The sequence below is a fragment of the Poecilia mexicana genome, unplaced genomic scaffold (assembly GCF_051168715.1).
Source record: "Poecilia mexicana isolate PSO_F unplaced genomic scaffold, ASM5116871v1 scaffold_4, whole genome shotgun sequence".
Lineage (NCBI taxonomy): Eukaryota > Metazoa > Chordata > Actinopteri > Cyprinodontiformes > Poeciliidae > Poecilia > Poecilia mexicana.
Genome location: NW_028263373.1, coordinates 5896994 through 5919723, shown reverse-complemented (window position 1 = coordinate 5919723; position 22730 = coordinate 5896994). Strand labels below are relative to the sequence as shown.

The window sequence follows — 22730 nt, the reverse complement described above, 5'->3', positions numbered from 1 at the left end:
TTTTAACACCTCTCAGATGGAGTAGGAAGGCCAATACAGCCTCAGACCTGGCAGCTTGAAAGTTCAGGCTGTCCACCAAAACTGAGAGGCTGAGAATCAAAAAATAACTTTTTTGATTTTTATGAACGAGCAGCAAGACGTTCATAAACCCATCTGAGCCCCGCATGTTCCCCTGAACCCATCACCGTCATGATGAAACACGTGACAGCAGCTACCTCATGTAGCTCCTCTTATATGTCACTAAATTGTTTACAGAAATATCTACGTTTGGTTAATTGATATCTAGTTGCTTATGTTTCAATAAATTGACTTTTTAAGAGAAGGGTTAGATCACATTAGGTTTTTTTCCATCCTTCTATTCCTTTTCTTTCAAAGAAAAATGTTTAAACTGTAAATTGAATGAAGTAAATAGTCATCTTGAACTGATCCTGAGATTAAAAAAAATAATTTTTTGTTCTCTCACCACCATCAGCAGTTGTCCTGTTGTGCTGCTGTTAACAAAAGTCAGATTATTTGCCCACAAACATCGTGCACCCGTGACCCGTTTGGCTTGAGGAGCATATATGCCAACCACATAGCGGCCCCCGCTGAATAAAGAGCATTTAGACAGGGCCTGCTAAGACTTCTTTCTCTGTGAAGCAAAGTTCACTTTAAATACCCTCTGTGGCCGCTTTGCGCAAATGTGAATAAAGGATGGGAGTTCATTTCAGAAAATCGCATCAAATTAAACATAAACGGCGACGTAAAAGCACAAACACCAATGTACAGAGTAATGTATAGTTAAAGCAATACATCATCATATAAAAAAGGCAATAATAAAGTCATGCTGGCCATGAAATTCACTTTTAAACACATAAGTGCCTCTAAGTGAATCTGAGCCAACTCTAGATTAGACATCTGATCAAATACAGTATGTGATAAAAGTTTAGCAGTGGAGCTGAATAAAAACGGAGAAACTCACTCAGTTCATTCGGAGCAGAAACGTAACAATGCGGACCGGAGGGAGAAACAAGCTGTTTGCAGCGAACCAACACTTTGGCTCCTTTAAATACTTGGCTGCACTGCAAGTACACACCCTTCTCTGTGCTACTCTAAAAGCAACATTAGAAATCACTCAGGAATGGAAACAAGCAGCCACTTACACAGTTCACATGAACAGAAACACAGTGCTGTTGTTTTTATTAAGAAACCTGTTTTTTTCTGAGTTTTCTCTGATGACAGAGCAGGAGGTCAGTCAGTCAGTATCTTCATTAAAAGAAAAAATCAGTGTGATTCTGTGTCAGATTGCAGAAACCATTTGTTCACTTGTGCAGATTTCTGAAGAAGTCAGGTTTCCTTTAGTCACACGTGTTTCTTGTTTTAAAGAATGGAGCGTAGTGTCTGAGGCTTTCCTGCGACTTATGTTGAATTACCACCATTATAAAGTTATGTTTTTCTGTTCATCTTTTACAGCAGCGTTCCACTATATCTGTGTATATTTTCACTTTCAGTGTATCCACGTTAACTGTCTCTGTCGTGACAGTGTCATTATCATTGCAGCCACAGCCACGTTCTTTGTGAACACGTTTTTCTTCTTCTCGTTTAAGGCTAGGAATGTGGTTCCTTCATCTTGTCTTAATCAAAGGCCAGTCTAGCAGGTGAACACCCTGGACAGGTCTAAACACAGCACTCCACTAATACTTGGTCTGAATACTTTTATCAGTTGATACGTCAGTCACATGTTTGCCGTCTATCAAATAGATCCTGTCATGTTTCTACCACCTTTATGATCAGACATGCAAACTTAGATTCATTGGTTTTCTCACACAGTCCAAACGTTTTCTAGAAGACTGAGGTCAGACCTTTTGGGAGGCAACTTAGGGACGGTACTGACGGCCTGCAAAGACAGGTTGGATGTGTGTTTGGGATCATTGTTCTATGCGAACACACAACTTTGTCCAAGTCTGAACTATTGCTGAATTTCCATCCACCGTATAATTGCACAATTTGACATTTCAAGAATAAATTTGCTAAATGGAAAACCCGCCAATTAAAAGAATTGGCCATGTCCACTGCAATGGAAACACTTTTCTCCCCATCAAAAAAGCCACACGATCAACAAACAGATGTTACCACTGATGACAGGAAGTAGTTGGAGGATGATGTTTATTAGTGACTTATTGAGTGAGCAAACTTACTCATGTGTGATTTTAATTGCGTTTCTTAATGGAGACACCACAATTGAAAAATGGTGTTTTTTCCGACATAAGCTGGATAATGTCGGAACATTCGCATTGGAAATGCTGTCAGAACATTAGTTAGTTTGCTCAAAAACAACCTGAGAACTAACAAAACTCAGGCTTTCTGTGTAAACTGTGATCTGTAGGAAAAGGAAAGGACGTGTCCACCGTGAAGAAAGGACTGAGAAAGTGACGATCAGGAAAGAAGACCCCGCTCCATCAAGTTTGACGAGAAAAAAATTTAGTCAAGAGAAATGTTTGACCATAGAATGAGTCAAAGGTTTAGGTTTCAGGCCACAATCCAAAATATGTTTAGACAAGGGAAAGTGACCACATTAACTAGTTAACTAAGTTAACTCCACCAATCCTGCCAAGCTGAACAGTCCAATATCTGTCCAGGACTTGCACATCAAGCTGACGTATATTTATTCATCTATCATCCAAAGGTGTAAATAAATAAAACACGTTCATTTCCTGTTTTTAAAGTGAACCGAAACCGCATGTCACATAATGACTCCAGTAAAAACCCAAAGTAGTTACATTTTTTGTGAAGACGTCTACTAGAAGCTGTCATTTCTCCTCGTGAGTCAATGAAAAACCAATCTCCTCGCTTCTGGGCACTGACCATTACGGCAGATTCTGTAAATGATTATAATCAAACGTCTGTCATTGTACGTAATGTAATTTTTCATTTATTAATACGTCCAAGAGGGAAATAACATGTTCTTTTATTTAAAAAAAAAAAAAGGATTTAATAAACAGGCCTCTGCTGGGCTAAGGTAATATTAAAGTTGACAGTGATGAAGCTGCTGAATGGAATGAAATCATTAAGGTAATTGTTCTCACCACGGCCCTCCTACTGTGACACCCAAACTCAGACCTGTGGAAAAAAGCCCACACATTAGTCACACACTACCATACAAATATCACACTTTGTGACAGGGAGCGGTCTTCCTCTCAGTTTGATAGGAAATACTCGGATGATGTCACAGTGACTGATTCAGTACATTTTTCTTCACGGCTTAGCAGATTCATCTTTTAACACACACAATGCAATAATTTTGTCATGATTTGAAAACCTACTAATTAAGAAGTCATAATTAGAGTGCTGTATTGTCTTTCTAATGACACAGACACACAGCATACTTTTAGTGTTTCATTTTTTGTTGAAAAAACTCACATTTACATATTACTAAAAGACTTATTGGTGCTCCAGTTTGATTGTAGGTTTTAGCTTGGAGTTCCAGTAGGAGCATGCTAGCTTCTATGTTAGCCTGGACCTAAAAGTCATCGTTTGCAAATTGCTGCTAATAGGTCTGTAATTTAAAACTATGAGTTAAATAAAGAGAAATGTATTGGTCATATGAAAACCTATAAGTTTATGTATTTCTCTGGGGAAAACACAACATGCTTGCCTAGCTAACTCTGGAAGAAAAGGCAGGTCAAGATGTACCGAAGAAACTCAGGAGACAGGAGGTCATTATGAGTTCATGTCTTAATTTACCAGTCTGGATTTTAAACCTGGTGCTGTAGTGAGTGAAAAATTAAGGTTATTCACATTGCTACTGAAGACGTACACCCAGTGGCGCAACTGCACATTATTCAGGTGGATGCGAAAACATAAATCGGCGCCCCTCCGGGGTGACGCGTGAAGTGTAAAAATCGCTACATTTACCTCGTTATGTGCAAGAGGTGAAGGAGCGTGAGGCGCGCTGAAGTGTATGGGAAAACATAATCGGCGCGTCGCCCCCTCCAGACGGGGTTTTGGCGCCCCCTCTGGTGCTGCACCCCTATGCGTTGCATACGCTGCATATCCACTTTTTGCGCCTCTGCGTACACCCTACGTGAGCTACATAAAAATAAAAAAAGAAGAAGCACACCATCAAAGACTCTGTGCAGTTTAGTTTATTACAAACATTCGATGTTTGGAGTTTCGCCCGATGTTACCGCTTAGCCTCAGGAGACAGTTGAAAGATTTCCAGGAGTTTTTTTAATCACTCTACAACAAATTAAAAGCCAACTGTGTGGTGCTAAACAATTGGAAATTGAAAAAGAAGAAGTAGGAAAGTAAATATCTAAAAGCTATGGATGATAAATAGTTTCTTGCCTCTTGTATAGGATTTCTCATCTCTGTAGAGGTTCTGAGGCATCAATCACAGAAGCCTGAACAAAAATCACCACCCTTACGGATTACTTATGGTTTTACCTAAGCCTGGTTGTTCCAACCCTTATTGACAACTCCCATCAAGCAGTGACTGGTGATAAGTCTTTAAAATCAGTTTATTTTTTGTTGTTGTTGTGCTTTGTATCACGGTCTTTCTGCACAGCCCAAAGAACAATGATGGCCAGACGTCCTCCACCAAAACTTTGCATTTGGCAGCAGAATTCTTGCAAGTCGTCCTGTTACTGCAGAACTACCATCGCCATGTTTGATTGGCAGCGTGATTCTCTGGAAGGAATCTGCTGCTAGGTTTTTACCAAGAAGTCCCAACTTTGTCTCGTCGGTCCACAGAATATTTTACTAAAGCCTTTTCTTGAGTTTTTTTGTGTCTTACTGGACGACCCGTTGAACCCGTCTTGGAGTAATCGTGTTAGGTCAGCCATTGGTAACGGCTCTGAGGTTTCTGTGGCTCTCGCTGCAGTTTGTTTGAGTCCCAAAGCCTTAGAAATGGGGTTAGTTTGTGACTTGTGGGATGATTTAATCATAAGAAGACATTCACGTTTTCACAGAAAACCGCATCACAGAAGAATACATTAAAAAAAACATCCCCAACCCTGTTTCAGCGTACTTATGTGGATAAACGGAAGAAATGCAAGACCAACCCAATCCCTGGAAATCATATCAAAGCATCCGAAAGATGAGTAGCGACATAAAAAGCTAATGATCTTTGTTTAACCTGAAGTTGATGCAATATTTTCCAACCTGTTCCACCATCTGCAGTCAGAAAACGATGTACTTTTACGTTGAGTCAAAAGGTGTGCCGTGTTGTTTTGAATAGGACACTCCCAAAACAGGAGTTTTTTCTCTAAAGCTCCCACTGCCAAAAAAATGCTATGACATGACTGTGAAAAAAAAAGAAAAGAAAAAAGATTTGATGTGTTGCAATGTTAAATCTCTGCTAGTGAAAAGGTAAACAAAGGAACAATGACGGATTTCTGACATTATTGATGGATTATATGACACACCGTTCGACACCCCACTTCAGGCACACCTGTTTATCTGATGGCGAATGCATTCAAGTTCCTTTTCCAATATTACACAATCTGCTTGAAGTTATTGCAAAAGCATCTTCGGAGTAAACTGGAAACAGTTTGACAGTGTGGAAGGAACATATAGGGTTGACTTTTTTTTAACAAAAAAAATCAGAAAAGAGTGAGATTGAATTATTATCACTATTATTCAGACAACAGACTCACCAATTCCAGCAGATATTTTAGGATATCACCAATCAAACGGCTAGACTGAGTCCACCTGCGTGTAAACTGGTCTCGGCATAAATCTGACTGTTCTTTAAGAGCTCAGACGGTTTTTATTAAACAGCAGATCCTAAAGAATCTCCCCGAGCATCGGTTGGTCCATCAGCTGGGCTAAAGTTTCAGATTACTTCTTGAAATATTGTTTCATTTTTGCATTGTTTAACTCAATTTGCTCTCAAATGACGTTTTTGTAAATTTTTTTAAGGAAATGCAAATGTGTCATTAAAGCATCGACAAATAAACCTTGTCCAAATTTTTTCCTAAGTTTGAACTAAGGAAAAAGTTCAGAAACACCCGAGTCGCAGGGGGTTTGATGATACAACAAACTTAAATAAAAATATTGGTATCAGTATTGGTATCAATCATACCAGCCTGGTATTTGCTTAGTATCGGGTGGACACCAAAATACGAGGTACCACACACCTCTAATGTCTTCAGTTGCACACCTATTTGTCTTGGCCTATCATGCAAAATCCCAGCAAAACACAATAACATTTTTGATTTTTTTTAGTGAGAAATACTATAAAAAAAGGTGAAGAAGTGTAAATATTTCCCAAAAACATTCTGTTTCTTAGAAATATTGTTAATCTTTGGGCCAGAAAAAAGAGAAAGAAATAATTCAAATATAGAAAGGACACAAACAAAGGCTTGCTGGAAGGCAGTGACACAATGTGTGCTGTTTTTATTGAATCTACTGTGCAACAGTATATTGTCATTTAATGTCTTTAGATAACCTTTTTAAAAATAATGATTACTACAAGATGCTGCAATCGACCTGTTTGAGCACAAAGCTCAGGGAAGCAATAAACCAGCATTGCTGCATGCCACAGGTGTCGAACTCCAGTCCAGGAGGGCCGCTGTCCTGCAACTTTTAGATGTGCCTCTGCTGCACCACACCTGAATAGAATAATCAGGTCATTAGCAGGACTCTGGAGAACTGATCTACACAAGAAGGAAGTATTTAAGCCATTCCAGTGTTTTGTACCTGTGGCACATCTAAAAACTGTAGGACAGCGGCCCTGGAGGACTGGAGTTTGACACCCCTGCTGCACGCCAATCCATAGCCACTTTACACCTTATTTTTTTCTTCCATGTTTCTGCATGCATTAGGGGGAGCGGACATCCATCCACACAAGCACACAAACAGAGAAATGCGACGTGTTTTATCGTGCATTCACCCCTCCTCGCACACATATACACACACAAACATTTTAAACATTTAAATGTAGACTTTGTGTTCAAGTGCTGGACAGGTGTGTGATGTACGCTCTGAACCATCAGGCTGCCAGAGCTTCAGGGTTGGCTGTGACTGGCAGTCCGCCTACAAACAAGAGGCACGACACACTTCAAAATAAAATAATCAGAGACGGGAGAGAAAGACAGAGAGAGAGAGAGAGAGAGAGAGAGAGAGAGAGAGAGAGAGACGAGATGCAGGTTGCCTGCTACCAAAACATAGCTGAAGATGGACAGACGAGTGAACGACGGGACGCCGGCGATCAGAGCAGGAGGTCCGCGACGGAGGGCAGCAGCTCGGCCAACTCCGACTCCACGTTGGCCGTCTGAGTGACGGGGTTGCCGCGGAGATCGAGGCGCCTCAGCTTGGGGCAGGAGGCCAGAGGCTGAAGGTCTGCCAGCGTGGAGATCTCTGTGAGTTTTGGGTTAATGAAAAATGAAAAAAAAAAAAAAAAAAAAACATCTCACAGAAAAAAAATAAAAGAAAAAGCAGAAGGGAGCCCCGTTCGCCCTGCGGTGTTGAGTAATGGTGAGTGAGAAGAGATGTGACAACACTGGTGTAAAAGCAAGATCTGCATGTCAAATGCAACACCGTGGTGTTGGATAAACTTTTCCCCTCCAAAGCTGAGCTGTCACTGCAAGGAATAATAATAATAATAATAAATAAAAAAAAACAGCCTGGGTGTCATGACCTGCAAACCTCATTAATTCCTCTCTTGTGTGTAAAAGGAAGAGAAGCACGGAGAGAGGATGGGCCTTGTGGCAGTAATGTGTCACTAAGTGTCTCTTCTCTTCCTAATGTCAAGCAGTCTGCCCCCTTTTCACCACATCTCACACACACACACACACACACACACACACCCCGCAGCTTTTAATTACTCGAAGTTTCACGTGAGATAAATTATGCATGCGTCGGGCTGAACAGAATAATCACAAGAGCGATTTTTTTTTTTTTTTTTTTTTTGGCAAACACTGTCAGCACCAGCCGCTGCGAGAAGAACTCCTCCTTCTGCGTCAGCAGCTCGCGCTCTCTGACCACAATTTTTTTATTTTTTTTTCTTTGTAGCACTGAGGCCACTCAGAGCTGATTCTCGAGTCGCCACAACCGCTCGGATGGGAGGAAGACGAACAAATCTGATCCCCGCAGCTCAGCTGCAGACAAAGATCGGCGGCCGGATCGCGTCTCCGGCGGGCGCGGCACCGAATATTAATCCGCAGGTTTAAGGATACTGTTGTTCTTCAAGGAGACCTCCTCCAGTTTGGGAAGGTGATAAACTCCCTCCAGGTTCTCTATAGAGTTGTTATCAGCCTCCACAACCTGCGAGTTGAGACCAAGAGGTTTAATTGCAGTAAACAGGCGATATGCGTCCCCCCAACACCCCTCCCTCACCCGCTCCAGTCTGCTAGGAGGGAGTCAGGGAAAAAAAAACAAAACAGTGACACTGCAGGAGGAGGCAATTAAGAGTGGAATTGGTGGCGTTCTCACCTCCAAGCACTGCAACATCGCAAACTGAGGAGGCAGCCGCCGCAGCTGATTGGACGACAGATTGATGTGAGTCACTAATAACAGCTGGTCCAGGTGGCATAATGTGGTCAGGTTCTGGAAGACACACAAATTGCTTTTCAGCATCTCTTTTTGGCAGAAAGTGTTTGTTTTTGTTTTTCTGGTGTTGCTCATCAGGAATTCAGGACAGACCCTGTCAGAGATACTGAAGACTCGCACTTCGGCGTACTCCATTTTCAGGATGGTGTTTTCAATCATGAACTTGCTGCACAGGTCGCTGTAATATGCAGAGCGCATGGAGTCCACTTCCTGGAGGAGAGGCGGGGAGCGTGCTCAGTCAGTCATCTGAGCAAATACACTTAGTGAACGTACGGCGTGTGTGTGTGTGTGTGTGTGTGTGTGTGTGGTACTCACTTTGAGTGTCTGGAAGTGAGCGAGGGTCTCCTTCTCATACCCAAGAGGGTCTAGTGCCCTCATCAGGAGGATAATGGTCAGCAAGCACCCTTCAGAGGCAGGAAGGTTAGTTAGCTGGTTACTATGAGGGTCGCTAAGCGAGCAGCAGAAAACTTTAACAGCTCAGTCAGAGTTCATTACTGGGAGGACTGCTGCAGTGTCTAAGTGATGCACTTGAAATGTTCTTTTTTTATTTTCAGGGTACACAAGTTTCAAATGAAATACGCACCTACTTAAAAATATACACACTGGCTCAAATACTGCCTCTAAAATGTAGATGAATCTCCTTTAGCATGTTGAAGAGACGACAAACAATTTGTTGACTTGAACAGGTTGGTTTTCTGTGGGGATAAACTGATATGAAAATTTGAGCCTACATTGATGTACAATGTTAATAAAGAAGTTATAAGCAATACTGTATATATATATATATTTCACTACTTTTTGTACCTTTTGACACCTTGAAGAAAAGCATAACCGCTAACAGCAGAGTTAGCATTTATGCTAACACAGCTGCTTCTCTGCTTTAGTTGAGCTTCCTACTATCCTGCGCTGTTCCACTATCACTAGTTACGTTTCCAATGACCGTGTAAATTGTGCAATTTGACATTTCAAAAATAAATTTGCTTCATGGAAACATGCAAATTTTGAAAACAGCTATTTTTTTTTTTTTGATAAATCGTTCTGGCACAATGATGAGGCGGTCGAAATTGTTTTTTTTGTTGTTGTTGTTTTTCCTTTTCTTTTTTTGTTTTTTGTTTTTCTTTATAAAACTGCAAAGGAGAAACTCTTCGCATCATCGCATCACACGAGTCACATGATCAACAAGCGGACGTTGCCACTGCCGTAAACCACAACGAAGAAGACGACAGGAAGTAGTTGGAGAATCATGGCGGCATGTTTTTAAATGACTTTTCATGTGAACACAATTATTCACGTGTGATTTTAACGCCGTTTAATGGGAAAACATTTGAAGTTAAACACAAATAAGTAGCTAAATTTCTAGCTGAAAATGCTAAGACATTGATTATGACTACATCATTTTTATTTACCTGTAACTTCCTAATTACAGACAACAATAACTGTAATAGGACAAAGTATAGGCGCGTGTAGACATTTGAGCTTCAAAACCTGTGTGGATTTGAGAAAATATGCATCAAATTTAAAATCATGCAGCTAATTCTAAGTTTTTAAAATTAACTTAAAGTTGCACGTTACATCACAGCTAAACCCAGGGAGAAAAAAAACTTTTTAAACACATCACCAAAAGCCCAAAATAAACTTGATTTTCAAGTTGGAACCGGCTCTCTGTGGTATAAATTTGCCATCTCCACCTACATTTATTCAGAGGCTCCAGTTCTTGTAGCTGGTTGACGGACTGCAGCTCCGACTGCAACACCGAGGTCTTCTCCACAGAGAGTTCACTCCTACAGAGCAAGACACCGCCATCTGTTCTTTCATCTTGCAAAAACGCGCCTGAATCTTACTGCTGCAAATATGCAAAAGCCGTACCTGAACAGTTCCAGGTCTGTAGCCGTGTCCCGACACCAGCTCTCGCTCCGGCCTTTGGAGGTTAAAAAATAAACAAAGTTCACGGTGAAACGATGGTAAATGTACATAAACGTACGATTTGGAAAAAGTCCAGAGTGTGGGATATGCGTCACCTGTGTAGAGGGCGCAGTCCCGGTGGGTGTGTTTTTCAGTCCAGTGCACAGTGAGGTTGTGTTCGTTGGCGATGTCGCTTATCGTTCCTGGAGGAAGGTCGCAGATCTGAGCAGGCGCTAAGGTCACGTATGGTCCAAGCATGAATTATTCAATTCACAAAGGGAACAAAAGAAAAAAAAGAAAAAAACTGTATTTGATTTGGATGAAAATGTGTCATTTCTGAGCTGTCTAGAAACAGAATGTGAGAGAGCAGAATGTGAGAGAGCATAATCAACTTATGGCGCGTTTCCAGAGGTGAAAAGCAGGAGCACGGCCCAGAGCCAAAAATATGTAAGAAAAAAAAATGCAACTGGTGGTACTCTTGATTTGCTAAAAGCCTCAAAGTAATCCATTTGTTGTTGCAGTAGTATGATGTTTGTGATGACTGGAAAACCAAGGGGGAAATAATTGGATTTTGAGCATTAAAAACACTAAACAACCCAATAAAGAAGGCTGGTTCTGTTCTGGGGGTGACTGGATCCTCTGGAGATGATGCTGCAAAGAGGGATTTTACAAAAATAAATAATAATAAATCAAGAAAACTATGGACAAACTGTTCATGAGACTGGAGCTGGAATTACAACAATATATTTTCTTTTTTGTTTTTTGTTTAAAAAAAAGGAGTTTTTGCATTAGGATGATGGGATTTTTTGGCTGAACCGAAACTGTGATGTTTTGCAAAACTGCCATGGAAGCGCTTTTTTTGTATGTGATCAATGACCGGAAGTTACTACTGGTACTGGCGAAAAAGATGAAGACGACGACAGGAAGGGGTAGGAGGATGATGGCGCTGCACGTGACTGCGCCACCAAACTTCTTCACGGGTGATTTTAACTGCATTTTCTTATTTAATGGAAACACCTCAATTCCAAATTGTGTTTTTTCGACGAATATCGGCAAAGTTTTATGTATATTTGTAATGGAAACACAGTCAGAGGCTTCTTCCAACTCACTGTAACACACACTGCTACAGGAGATCCGTCCTGCATCCTCCACCAGCCTCTACAGAAACTCTTGAAGAACCTTGAATTAATATGAGCTACATTTAAAATTCCCTTTGGGAACAATAACACATTTCTGAATTTAATTGAATTCTAAGAAGCCATTGTTTTACCCGAGTCCCTCATGCAACATTTACTGGCGCCCGGCTGTCAACACCTCATTTAACCAGCTAGTGGAACAATGTTTAGTTTTCCGCAACATTTCACATTGTTTGGGTCATAGAGGGAGAGAAGGCTCTGCTTTCTTCAGCTCATCCCACCATCTTTCTATAGGAGTTAGGAGCTTCTACATTTCTGTGATAATTTGGATCAATAACCTGCTGCTTTTTCAGTTTTCTGGTGAATCCTACCGTTACTTATTTTGTTTATTTTAAGGATCCTGTCGGTTCAGGTCGTTCGTGAGGCCAGGAACTCCAACACGGTCATTGGAAAACAAAAAGGCCCACAGCATCACAGATCCTTTCACGTATTCCTCTTCAGTCTTCTGCACCCGTAGCGTGTTGCTGCAGTAGAAGCTCCATCTTTGTTCTTTTATGAGCAAAACACACAAAGTCCAGTTGTGAAAATCAGAGGAGCTGGACAGAAATGTCCTTTATTGATGTTGTTTTTTTTTGTTGCACCACCCCTAAACAATCGTGGCGTCTTAAAGGTTGTCATGGAGACGTGGCAACCCCGCCAAGATATCGCTCTTTGCTGCTGGTCTCCAACAGCGAGCTTTAGCGATTTTATTGTAATTTTTTATGACCTCCCTCACCGCTCTCCTCTCTGCATGTGGCGGCGAGATAAATCTGAGTCTTTACCCAGACTTTTGGAAGAAGAAAACGGAATTACAGCAATATTTACACCCCAATAAAACAAAAAGTTAAGATTACAAATTAGGAGTTCCTGAAAACATTTAAAAGAAAAAAAACAAAAAAAAAACATGCCTTAGTTACACATTTACTTTAAAGAGATTGTTATGATTAATTGTTCTGTAGGACATTTTGTTATAAACTTTATTCCCGTTGTGTTCCCCCCCTCCCCCCCGCAACTATTCAAAATTTAAGGTTTGGATTTTTCTGCTTTGTTTCCCCTCCCCCAGTGTGAAAAAGCAGCAAAATATGAATTTGTTGAAAATGTTATTTTGGATGTTTTCCCCCCTCATCGGTGTCGATGAACTGCACGGCTCAGGGGGATTCTTTTGAGTCTTTTTCGGTTATTTTTACACACAAATAATGCTCTGATTACCATATTCAATAAAACATTAAATCCAATTTGAGCATTAGTATTCATTCTCATGCAGCTCCTTAAGGTCCTTCTAAAACCCCCTTGTACCGAGTTCGGTTTCGGGACTTGGAATCTGCTGAAGCGGATGGAGACGGAGCGCTGCGGTGCAACAAAAGTAATCCCTGCAATGAATGAGTGGAAATGGGAGAGCCTTACAGTCTTATTGTAGCCTGAGGAAAAATGTAAAAAAAAAAAAAAAAAAATCATTATTGAGAGAATTGAAAAAGGGATCCGGAGAGGATGGGCTGCATATTTAACCTCAGAGCCGGCACAATTTCCCATGAATAAATCGAGACAAAAATAAAATAATAAAAAAATCGTCCAGTGAGGTTTGTTCTCAGCCCATTTTTTAAGATTTAAAAGTCTCATTTCGGCGGCAGGGTGCAGGTCGGCCAAACAGCGAAAGGAATTGGGATTTTTTTTTAAACTTCCTGATTTGAATAAATCACCATAAGACAATTTTCTGCTTTGTTCAAATAAAAAATTGTAAAAGGATAAAACAAGCAGTGAGTCTTTGTAGTGTAGAGTTAAGACAGCCAACAAATGTTAGACATTTCCCTTCTTCTGCACAGACGTGCAGCATCTGAATATTGTGCCAGAGAAGAAGAGGAATGTGAAAAGTGTTTTTTGTTGTTTTTTTTTTACGTTCTAGCAGCGTATAAAGTGAAGTGTTTGTAAGTTAAAGGATACCCAGACTGGACTGTGTTTGAAGTGTGGGTGGACGCTCCGCCACTCCACCCTCTGAGGCTGACCGTCGAGGACCAGCAGCAGGCTGCCCGACTGCGCCTGCATGGTGAGGAGAAGGCCAATAAACCCTGGGTGCAAAATGAAGGCGTAGCACACAAATTCACCAGATAAAAAAGAAAAATAATCCTCACTGTCTGAAGCTAAGTCAAACCAACCGTTTCTTCTTCTACGTCAGCTAGAATTACACAATCGTTTCATTCTTGTTTCAGAAGTTTACACACAGAATGTTCACCGTTTCTTTAAACAAAGCCTGGATGATGACGATGATGATGATGACAGGTTATCGATCACCTTTAAGTTAACTTTAACATGTCTGTGTGGGTGTGTGTTCACACCCACACCTGGAACACGCCGCTTTATTGTTTGACACGACGGGAAGGTCAAAAGAAATCAGCCAATCAGGAAGGGAGATACGGAGAGAGACAGAAGTCCGGTTGATCCTCGGGAATGATTTACCGGAGCTCGAAGATGCCGCGTTCGTCTGTTCAAACAATTATATGCGAGTGCGGACATGATGCAGATGTCCGACCATCAAACCGCTCAGGAAGGAAACGGGTTCTGTGTCCCAGAGATGAACGTGTTTGGGTCCAACATGTGTAAATCAAACCCAGAATTAAAAGCCAGAAACTTTGGTAAAATGGTAAGGCAGTGTGAAACATTTCCTGTACAGACATGGACTAAAAGGCAACTCGGCCAGGAAGAAGCCTTTACTTCAAAAGAAACATAAAAAAGCCAGATGCAAAGATCTTCGTTTTTGTAGACGAGTCGTGTGGCCTGATGAAACTAAAGTGGAATCGTTTCTCCATAACGATCATCGTGACGTTTGGAGAGAAAACGGGGAGGCTTGTAAGCCTGGAAATGGCATCCCAACTGCCACACATGGTGGTGGCAGCATCATGCTGTGGGGCTGTTTTGCTGCAGGAGAAACTGGCGCACTTTATAATCTAGAAGGCATCATGAGGACAGAACATATCGGAATTAATGAAGCAACATCTAAAGAAATGAGCCAGGAAGTAAAAGCTCGAGTCTTTTAAATGAATAATAACCATAAGAATGCAGCCAAAGTCATTATAAAGAGGACGAAGAACAACACAAAGTGTGGTCATCAAAAAGCTCTCCTGTGAGCAAAGCGAGCTACGAACTTGACTCCGTTCTACCGGTTCTATCAGGAGGAACGGGTCAGAAGTCCAACAAACTATTGTTAGAAACCTGAAGGACAAAACCCAACAGGTTTGACCCAGTTCAAAGGCAACACCGACCAAACACTGAGGAAATGGGTTTAGATTTCTGATTCTGAAGACATTAATAAATAAATCTCTGGCATAATTGAAGTAATTTCTCCTTATTGAGGCATTTAGCAACCAGACATCATTTTGGTCACCTAAACACAAGAGACATTTGGTCTGATTTCCCTTCGGACTGTATTTATCGTTATCAGACAGACTCCTAAAACGTAGCTGCTGCTCATCAAATCTCACAGCAGGCTCTCAAAAACCTCAAGACAGCCGTTTCCAAACAAACATGAAGTATTTTTTTAACAAAGACAAATCATCCCCAGATTCTGGAAAATAAATAAATAAATAAATAAAAATATAAATCTTTGAACTAAGGATTGTGACGAAAAAGCAAGACTTGTTTGAGAACAGAGACACGCAGCACAAATGCAGTAAACGACAAAAACACAGAAACAGTGAAGGAGAAACTGACATTGACAGGCCTGGAGAAGGCGACGGCGACTCTCTCCTGCTCCCGACTGACGTACGCACAGCTTATCATCTCCTCACGCTCCGCTGGGAGGAAGACAAAAGAAATGATAATAAATAAACACAGGAGTCAAACTCATAAAACGGCAACGAGCATTGCTTGCGTGCACAGACAAACCGGAATGTACACAGTCAAAAGTCCATCCACTCCTGATCAAAATCTAAAGATCACAACAATTCCAAGTATTCCTAAATCAGGACGCCATGTTAAAGGGGCAGTATTATGTGTTGTTCCATTTTGTAGCACAATCAAGTAACTGTTATCTTCAGTTGTTATAAAAATGCTCTGTATGTCAAATATGACTTAAAAGAAATTTAACTTTGAAACTGGGCTTCTGTCTCTTTAAGAAACTCCTGCTCTGTCTGAAACTCCGCCTGCAGGAAGTCATCATAACATCGCTCCTATATTAACCCTTTAACCTTTTTACTGGTGTTGCACTGAGAAGTAGCTCGTTATGAGCTCAGCATACAGTATGTGCAGTTCTGGCAGATGTTTGCTAATTGATGCTGGCTAGTCTGAAAAAGCGGAGAGGGGGAGTTGCAGAGGAGCGCTGCTCTGTGAGGCCGAAGCCCAGAGGCTTGGAAACTGCATCCGAAGGCGGAGCTAGGTCCACCAAGGCGTTGTGCACAGCTGAACGGTTGCCACGGGAGACTAAAGGCTTTATTAAACACGCATGAAAGAATCAAAGCAACACTCCAGGTGTGTGTTTGATGAGGGATTAACATTATAACATTATGCAAATCTCAAAAAAGTTGATTTTACATAAAATTACCCCTTTAAGTTGAGCTCCAAAATACAAAACAAAGAAACAAAGGCAAGAGAACCATGCAGAGAGGGCAAATTAATGAAAACTGCATTGAAACTCAAATAAGCCGTTAATTAGTTGGTAAAAAGATAAAACTCATCAGCCAACAAAAAATTTAAATCAACAAATGACTGGGAAAAAAATTAGTCTGCTTTTTAGTGTAAACCTTACTTATTAAACATTTTCAGTGGGATTCCCTTGCAAAGTTCAAAAGGAGTTGTGGAAGGAGACGCAGCCTTTGGAGGAATTTTCATTTATTATCATTATTTATTTATTTATTTATTTCCATTTCAAAATTCTACCTGCAACCTGGTTATGATCCACCGTCACAAAACATGAAGATTCGTCATGTCTTAAAATTCTCATCAGGACTGAATTCTACCCTGGGCCAAACGAGACAAAGAGCAGTTTCAAAAGCTGAATGGTTAAATATTTAAACGTTTTTCAGCCTTTGATCATTTTAAAAGGTAAAAATAAAACAAGAAGAACAAGATTGGTTAAAAATCAGTAGCACAAAAAAAAAACATGTTTTAGAGACACTTCACGTCTCTTACATCTTGTTTCGGTGGGCTTGTGTAGTTGAGCTCTTTGCAACCGTTTTCTAGGAAGTTCATCGATTTTTAGGTCAAGGAAACAAAAAACTGTCCTCTACATACTTATGTGTGCTTACATTTTTATATGTATGTGCAACGGGAAATTTCCTTGAACCTGTCAACACCCATATTGCTAAATGTACGTTTGCTGGTTTTGACCTGACGGTCTTTCAGCATAATTCATATTTGATTCTAATCAGGCCTGGTTAATGAAAAATCTGATTCATCAGTTCATTTAGTGGTTATGGTTGATTTGCATAGATTTTTGTTTCCTTCAGATAATTCCTCGTTTGTAAACTGATATTTGTATTTACTCAGCTGTGTTTGATGATCTGAAACATCTAAACGTGAGAACACAGAAGAAAGCTGTAAGAAGAAAACAGCTTTCACAGGACTTTATGCACGAATAAAACTATTTTACTGTTATTGATTAAACTCTTTTTTTAACCATGCATCGTTTTCTTTTCACTTTATAACTATGCTCTAAATTTCTCTTGGTTTAGGGCGTAAAATCCTGATAAAATACACTGGAATGTGAATTTTGTACATGCAGAAAATACAGAAAGAATCTTTTTTTTTATTATTGTGTAAAGAAAGTTTCTAAACTTAAAAGAAAAGTTTCTTATTTGTTACATAGTTAAATCTTTGCCTCATCAGCAGCAGTAATAGTGAGGAAATCCAACACCTTTACTTTTCAACCCCATTTAAAGGTGCAGACTCATACCTCTGCCCAGGAGCCAGCGGTAATAGAACCAGGCACTCTGGTCGTTTGGGTCGGTGAAGAAAGCGTTCTGAACCAGCTCATACTCTGAAATGCAAAGAGCAGCTTAAATCAGGACGAGACTGCCCCCTGTCTGCTGCCGCGCTGCATCGCCGGCTGCGGTCTCACCTTTGAGCAGCTGCTCTTCACACACTCGGTGGAAGTGGGTCTGAGGGGAGGGCGGCGAACAGGAGTGAGGCGGGTCACCGCCGCAGCGCGAGGGCGGCGGCTCGGGGGAGCCCGGGTGGAGCAGTGGCAGCAGGGTGCTGCGGTAGTGCCAGCTGGAGTAGTTGGAGAAGTTGGAGCCTATGAGGCGGTCAGTGAACTCCAGCTCCTGCTTCACCGGCACGCTGGACATTTTCACCACCGTCCGGCGGTAATCCCAGCAGTGGACTGGGAGGGATGCGAGAAAACGAAGTCAGGGAAACAGGAACGGTGCAGCGCCGGTGTAACTTAGACATGAGCTACGTTTAGGCCTGCAACTAGTGATTATTTTAGTTATCGATTAATCTATCTGACGATTAATCCGATAAAAAGATCAGCACATTGTGCAGATTTTTCACTGAAGATTTTTTTTATGCAGTATTTGAAATACACACAAAGATGCAAATAAATAACTCAATTTATTTTTACAATAAGAAAATAAACATTTTATTGCCTAAAGTGCAACAACACAGCTTTCCTTTGATCATTTACAAAAAAAGGGTGCATCTGCAGCCACACAGACACTTCTAACATCAGCATGTGAAAAGCTGAGGCCTTTCTGCTTGACTTAGAGCTGTGTAGAGATGATCTGGTGATTATTTATGGATTGCCAGATCAATAAACTCATATTAAAAGGTGTTTAATAGGAGAAAATAATGTTTTTTTTTGTTGTTGTTTTTTTACTTGAATGTAAAATATATATACTGCTCAAAAAAATAAAGGGAACATTTCACTTTAATTCTGTGTGTGGCTCCAAATCCAGGCCTCCATTGGTTAATAAATTTGATTTCCATTGATGATTTTTGTGTGATTTTGTTGTCAGCACATTCAACTTTGTACAGAACAAAGTATTCAATGAGAATATTTCATTCATTCAGATCTAGGATGTGTTATTTGAGTGTTCCCTTTATTTTTTTGAGCAGTGTATATATATATTTGGCTTAATTGCTGCTATGAGGGTGTGGTCCTTTCAGAAAATGCCTCTTTTTTTGGTTTGTGTAGTCCAGTTAACAATTAGTCAATTACTAAATTAGTTGACAATTATTTCAATAATTAATTTATAATGATTAATCGGAGTTTTAACCATTTTAATATGATTAATCATTTTGATCCAATTAATCATTTAAAACTGATTAATCATCTTTATCCGATTAATCGCTTTAATCCGATTAATCGTTTCAGCCCTAATTACTGCCCTAATTTTACCATTTTCCATTTGAAAAGGAAAAAATATTTATGTGAAAACCAGAAAAACATTCAACTTCCACTCGTGACTCACAGTTGCGGTCGTCGAGGCTTAAGCAGCGATCACACAGGCTCAGCTCTCTGGCCCAGTTGGATCGAGGCAGACGGGCCGAGACCCACCCTCTGTGGTGCCAGCTGCCGTAGGACTTTGGATTCACTTTCAGGCAAGACTCCAGAAACGACAACTCAGCCTCGTAAATCTTCTGCGCTTCATCCTCGTCTCTGAGGTGGACATGGAGAAACAGAGTCATCATTCTAGCTCCAGCGTCTCTCCTGCTGGCTTCAGACACAACAACAGGAAGAGAAAAAAACAAAACAAACAAAATTGCTAACTTGACAGTTTCCAGGTGCGTCAGGATCTCTCGTCGGTAGTTCCAGAGGGTTGCAAAGTCAGGGTTTGCAGAGAGGAGCTGCTGAGTCAGCTGCAGGGCTTCGTCATCAAAAACACCATCCTTCCTCTGACACAGCGGAGACAGGGAAGGAGGAGAAACAAGAGTACAAACATGGATTACACTGCAAATAAATGGAAAACATCTGGATACATCAATCTTCAAACCATCCCTTGTAGCTGTGACTGGATGTTCAGGGTTGTTGTCCTGCTGGAAGGAGAACCGCCCTGCAGCGCCGTCTAACACGTTTCTACTCAAACATCTCCCTACATTGAGCTGAAAACATCGTCTGAAGAAACGGGACCTGTTGTCCCACATCATGCTGCTAAAGTGCAGTGTTAGTTTACAGTCACAGGAAACGTTTTGAAAACAGACCAAAAAGCTTAACCTTCCAGCTGTGTTCCTCGAATTGGCATTTATCATATCGTTTATCATCATGATAAGACTTTTGATTTATTGTTGCCATGATAAATTGCAGTTACCGATAAATAACCAGCAGTTTGATCAAAAATGTTGTTTTTGCTATTTTCTCTGCCGTTTTCACAAGACCATCAATAAATATCAGTACATTTGAAAAATTTACAGTGTAATGAAATGATTCACACTTCTTTAAATATGTGGCGTCCTGAAGAAGTTTATTTTAGGTTGGAACGTTTTTCAAGAAGGATATTTGTGTTTTGTGGTTCTAGATCCCATCCATTACCTAAAAGAGAAGCAATATTGGAATATGGCGATAAAAGTCCACATTGCTCACTGCTAGTGCGGTTTGTTCACTAATGTTCTCTGACAAACATTTGTGGCCTTCACTTAAAAGCTTTACCTGCACAGAAATTAATAAAACCACTGATTGATTAAAAACTAGAAGACTTCAGAGAGCAACTGGTTGCTCTCACTTTTATTCTACCAGATTAATACAAACACAGGCCACACTTTTCAGATTTTTGTTGATGGAAAAGAAAAAAAAATCTGACTATGCATCCCCTTTTCACCTAAAAATAGTGCACCGTAGGACAATTTTAAGAAGCTTAAATACGTTTACAAACCATTATAATATCCCACATTCAATAAGTTTTGATTTAGCCAAACGTTACCTCAACGGAGATGGTTAAAGTTTAAAAAAAAAAAAAAAAACTCATATTTTTCCAGTTACTACATCACCAATTTTTCAAATTATTACAGAGTGATGAAGCTGCAAAAACGCATGATTTTACAAAAGTTTTAAAACGGTGTTGCTGAAATCACCTTGGAAAAGCAGGCGTCGCGAGCAGCCACGTAGACCTTCAGCTTCTTCTCCCGCTCCTTCCTTTTCTCCTCCTCCTGCTGGGCTGTGGTTTTAACCTTCACACGGCCGTGCTAAAGCAGGACAATGAAATTTACCTTATGAGGCCAGGCTGCTTTAGTAGCTAAAACATGTTCAGAAGCGCCTCAAAGTACATCTCTGCTCAGCTCATTCAATGCTTTTATTCCTGCAATAACAAAAAATAAACTACCAAAGTGGTTTATTAATCTCTGAACTCTTCACATACATTACATTAGTGATTTAAGCGTAAAAGCGACCCTGTTAATTTATAACATCCATATGGTTGAATATATATCTACATCTGGACGTGAGCAGGTCATCTAGAACAAGAACCGGCTCATAGCGTTGCTTAACTCCACCTATTCTGGTTCTCTGTAATCACATGTGATTTATCTGTTAAAGTGCTTTAGGATGGAATTTGTCGTAAATTCTGCTATATGAATAAATTTACCTGAATCTAAGAATATCCTCTTTTCTCAGGATGTTTAAGTTTGAGGACCAACCATTCCACATTGTTGATGGTAAAATTGAATTGAGTAGCTGAATTTATTTCACTTTATTTGCAATAATTCAGACTGGGCCTGTCAAGATAACAAATTTTGCTGGACGATAAATTGTCCCAGAACTTATTGCTATAAACAATAATATTGTTGTTTTGAGACCATTTTCAAGTAATATAATAGTAATAAAGGCATAATAATGCAAGAACATATTCTCAAGGATCAATAACCTTTAAATTATAATAACATTTAAACACTTTAACTGGAAGACATTTGAAATATCCAAAATTATCTTTAAAAAAAGGGATAGTTGAGACCAAAACACCAGACTGACGACTTTTATCATTCAGTTTTTGGTAAAAAGAGGGAGAAAAGAGAAAAACGATAAACCAAGCAAATGAAAATTATTGAGTTTCTTTTAATTTATCATGTGATTAACTGATTAACTGTTTATTGTGACAGGCCTAATTCAGCCACTTGTTATAAATTTTCATAACATGACATTCATATCTGTTTCAATACACCTTGCACACAGGATTACAACACATTTACCAACTTATCAGTTACAGGACAGTAGAAATAGATGGATGGCATTTAGCCAAGCAGACAGTGATAACAGACTCAAAATATCTAGTCAAATCCTCTGATACAATAAAACCTAAAGATCTCAAATGAGTTTATGCACTCAAATGTGTGCATTTATAGAGTTTGAAATAAGCAAAGAGCGAAAATGTTTCCTACCATTGCTGCTGATGTGTAGGGAGAAGCTCGTTCAGAAATCTGTTTACATGTGAAGAGAAAAACAGGATAAGGCCTGAGCAATGACCAAAAGAAGAAGAACAACAGAGAGTATAACGAGCTAACACGGAAGTAAGGAACAAGCATACTATAAAGTTTCAGTATGATTGATTAGATCTGTAAACATCCTGTCTATGAGCAGAGCAGACTGAAGCTGTGTTGTAAACGAGCCCAGATGTCAGTGAACGCCACGGGGCAGGGCTCCTTCACTGTTCAATGAAAACAGCATGTTTTAGCAGAAAGAAACGGAGGAGAATATAGTTCCGACACCGCACCACGAACAGCGCGGTATTAATCCGACAAAACACTCACCTGCTTGCTTTGTAAGCGAATGAGATGTTGAATCACCGTGCGATTTGATTTGTCATGTCAGGGTTTCTGAACAACTACAATTTCCTCTCTTCCGGCTCATGAAAATTACGTCACGCGAGAAGGGGGCGGGGCGAAAGGTTCTTTTTGGAATGTTAGCAGCGACGCTTTGTTGCCCTCTGGTGGAGAAAACTATAAACAGCAAATAGCAGGAGTTTGATATTTGGTTTTGTGTAAAAGTATTAAGATTAAATTAAGGCTTCCCACAATTTCACAGTTCACCATTTTGATCCGGCGTGGAGAGTTTTGGCCTTAATTCGACGCCATAACAAGGTAGCAAAAGAGCTTATCATTTATATTAGCAACCACTGCATTGTTTCTGCACGTAGCAATATGGATACTGAAGTCGAGGTTGGTCGACGAGTTCCAACTTTCCCACTAAAATTTTCCAATTAAGGG

General features: G+C 40.2%; 2 protein-coding genes across 4 annotated transcripts in view; both read right to left on the bottom strand.

Moving 5' to 3' along the window:
• Positions 1-1028, bottom strand: part of LOC106919634 (protein-glutamine gamma-glutamyltransferase K-like) — a 31813-nt gene extending 30785 nt beyond the window's left edge. The window contains exon 1 of the mRNA XM_014990123.2: positions 962-1028. The gene's annotated coding sequence lies outside the window, so the exon portion shown is untranslated. The remainder of the gene's footprint in view (positions 1-961) is intronic.
• A 5316-nt stretch (positions 1029-6344) lies between these two features.
• On the bottom strand, positions 6345-22363 carry rabggta (Rab geranylgeranyltransferase subunit alpha). 3 transcript variants are annotated; one of them, XR_015762647.1, is made up of 17 exons: positions 21906-22222; positions 20607-20717; positions 19309-19433; positions 19010-19197; positions 17656-17919; positions 17491-17574; positions 15312-15394; positions 13548-13643; positions 10551-10656; positions 10399-10450; positions 10225-10313; positions 8848-8936; positions 8626-8742; positions 8416-8529; positions 8160-8247; positions 7143-7341; positions 6345-7017 (listed from the first exon to the last, which is right to left on the bottom strand). XR_015762647.1 is itself a non-coding variant. In XM_014990125.2 (17 exons), exons 2-17 carry the CDS (start codon positions 21906-21908, stop codon positions 7193-7195), a joined length of 1758 nt encoding a protein of 585 aa, XP_014845611.2. In that variant the 5' UTR covers positions 21909-21944; positions 22275-22363; the 3' UTR covers positions 6345-7192. The 3 variants fall into 3 exon arrangements, 2 of the variants coding, with proteins under 2 accessions (XP_014845611.2, XP_014845610.2); XM_014990125.2 differs by adding an exon at positions 22275-22363 and having other exon boundaries at positions 6345-7341; positions 21906-21944; XM_014990124.2 differs by having other exon boundaries at positions 6345-7341.
• Between the last annotated feature and the right edge of the window lie 367 nt (positions 22364-22730).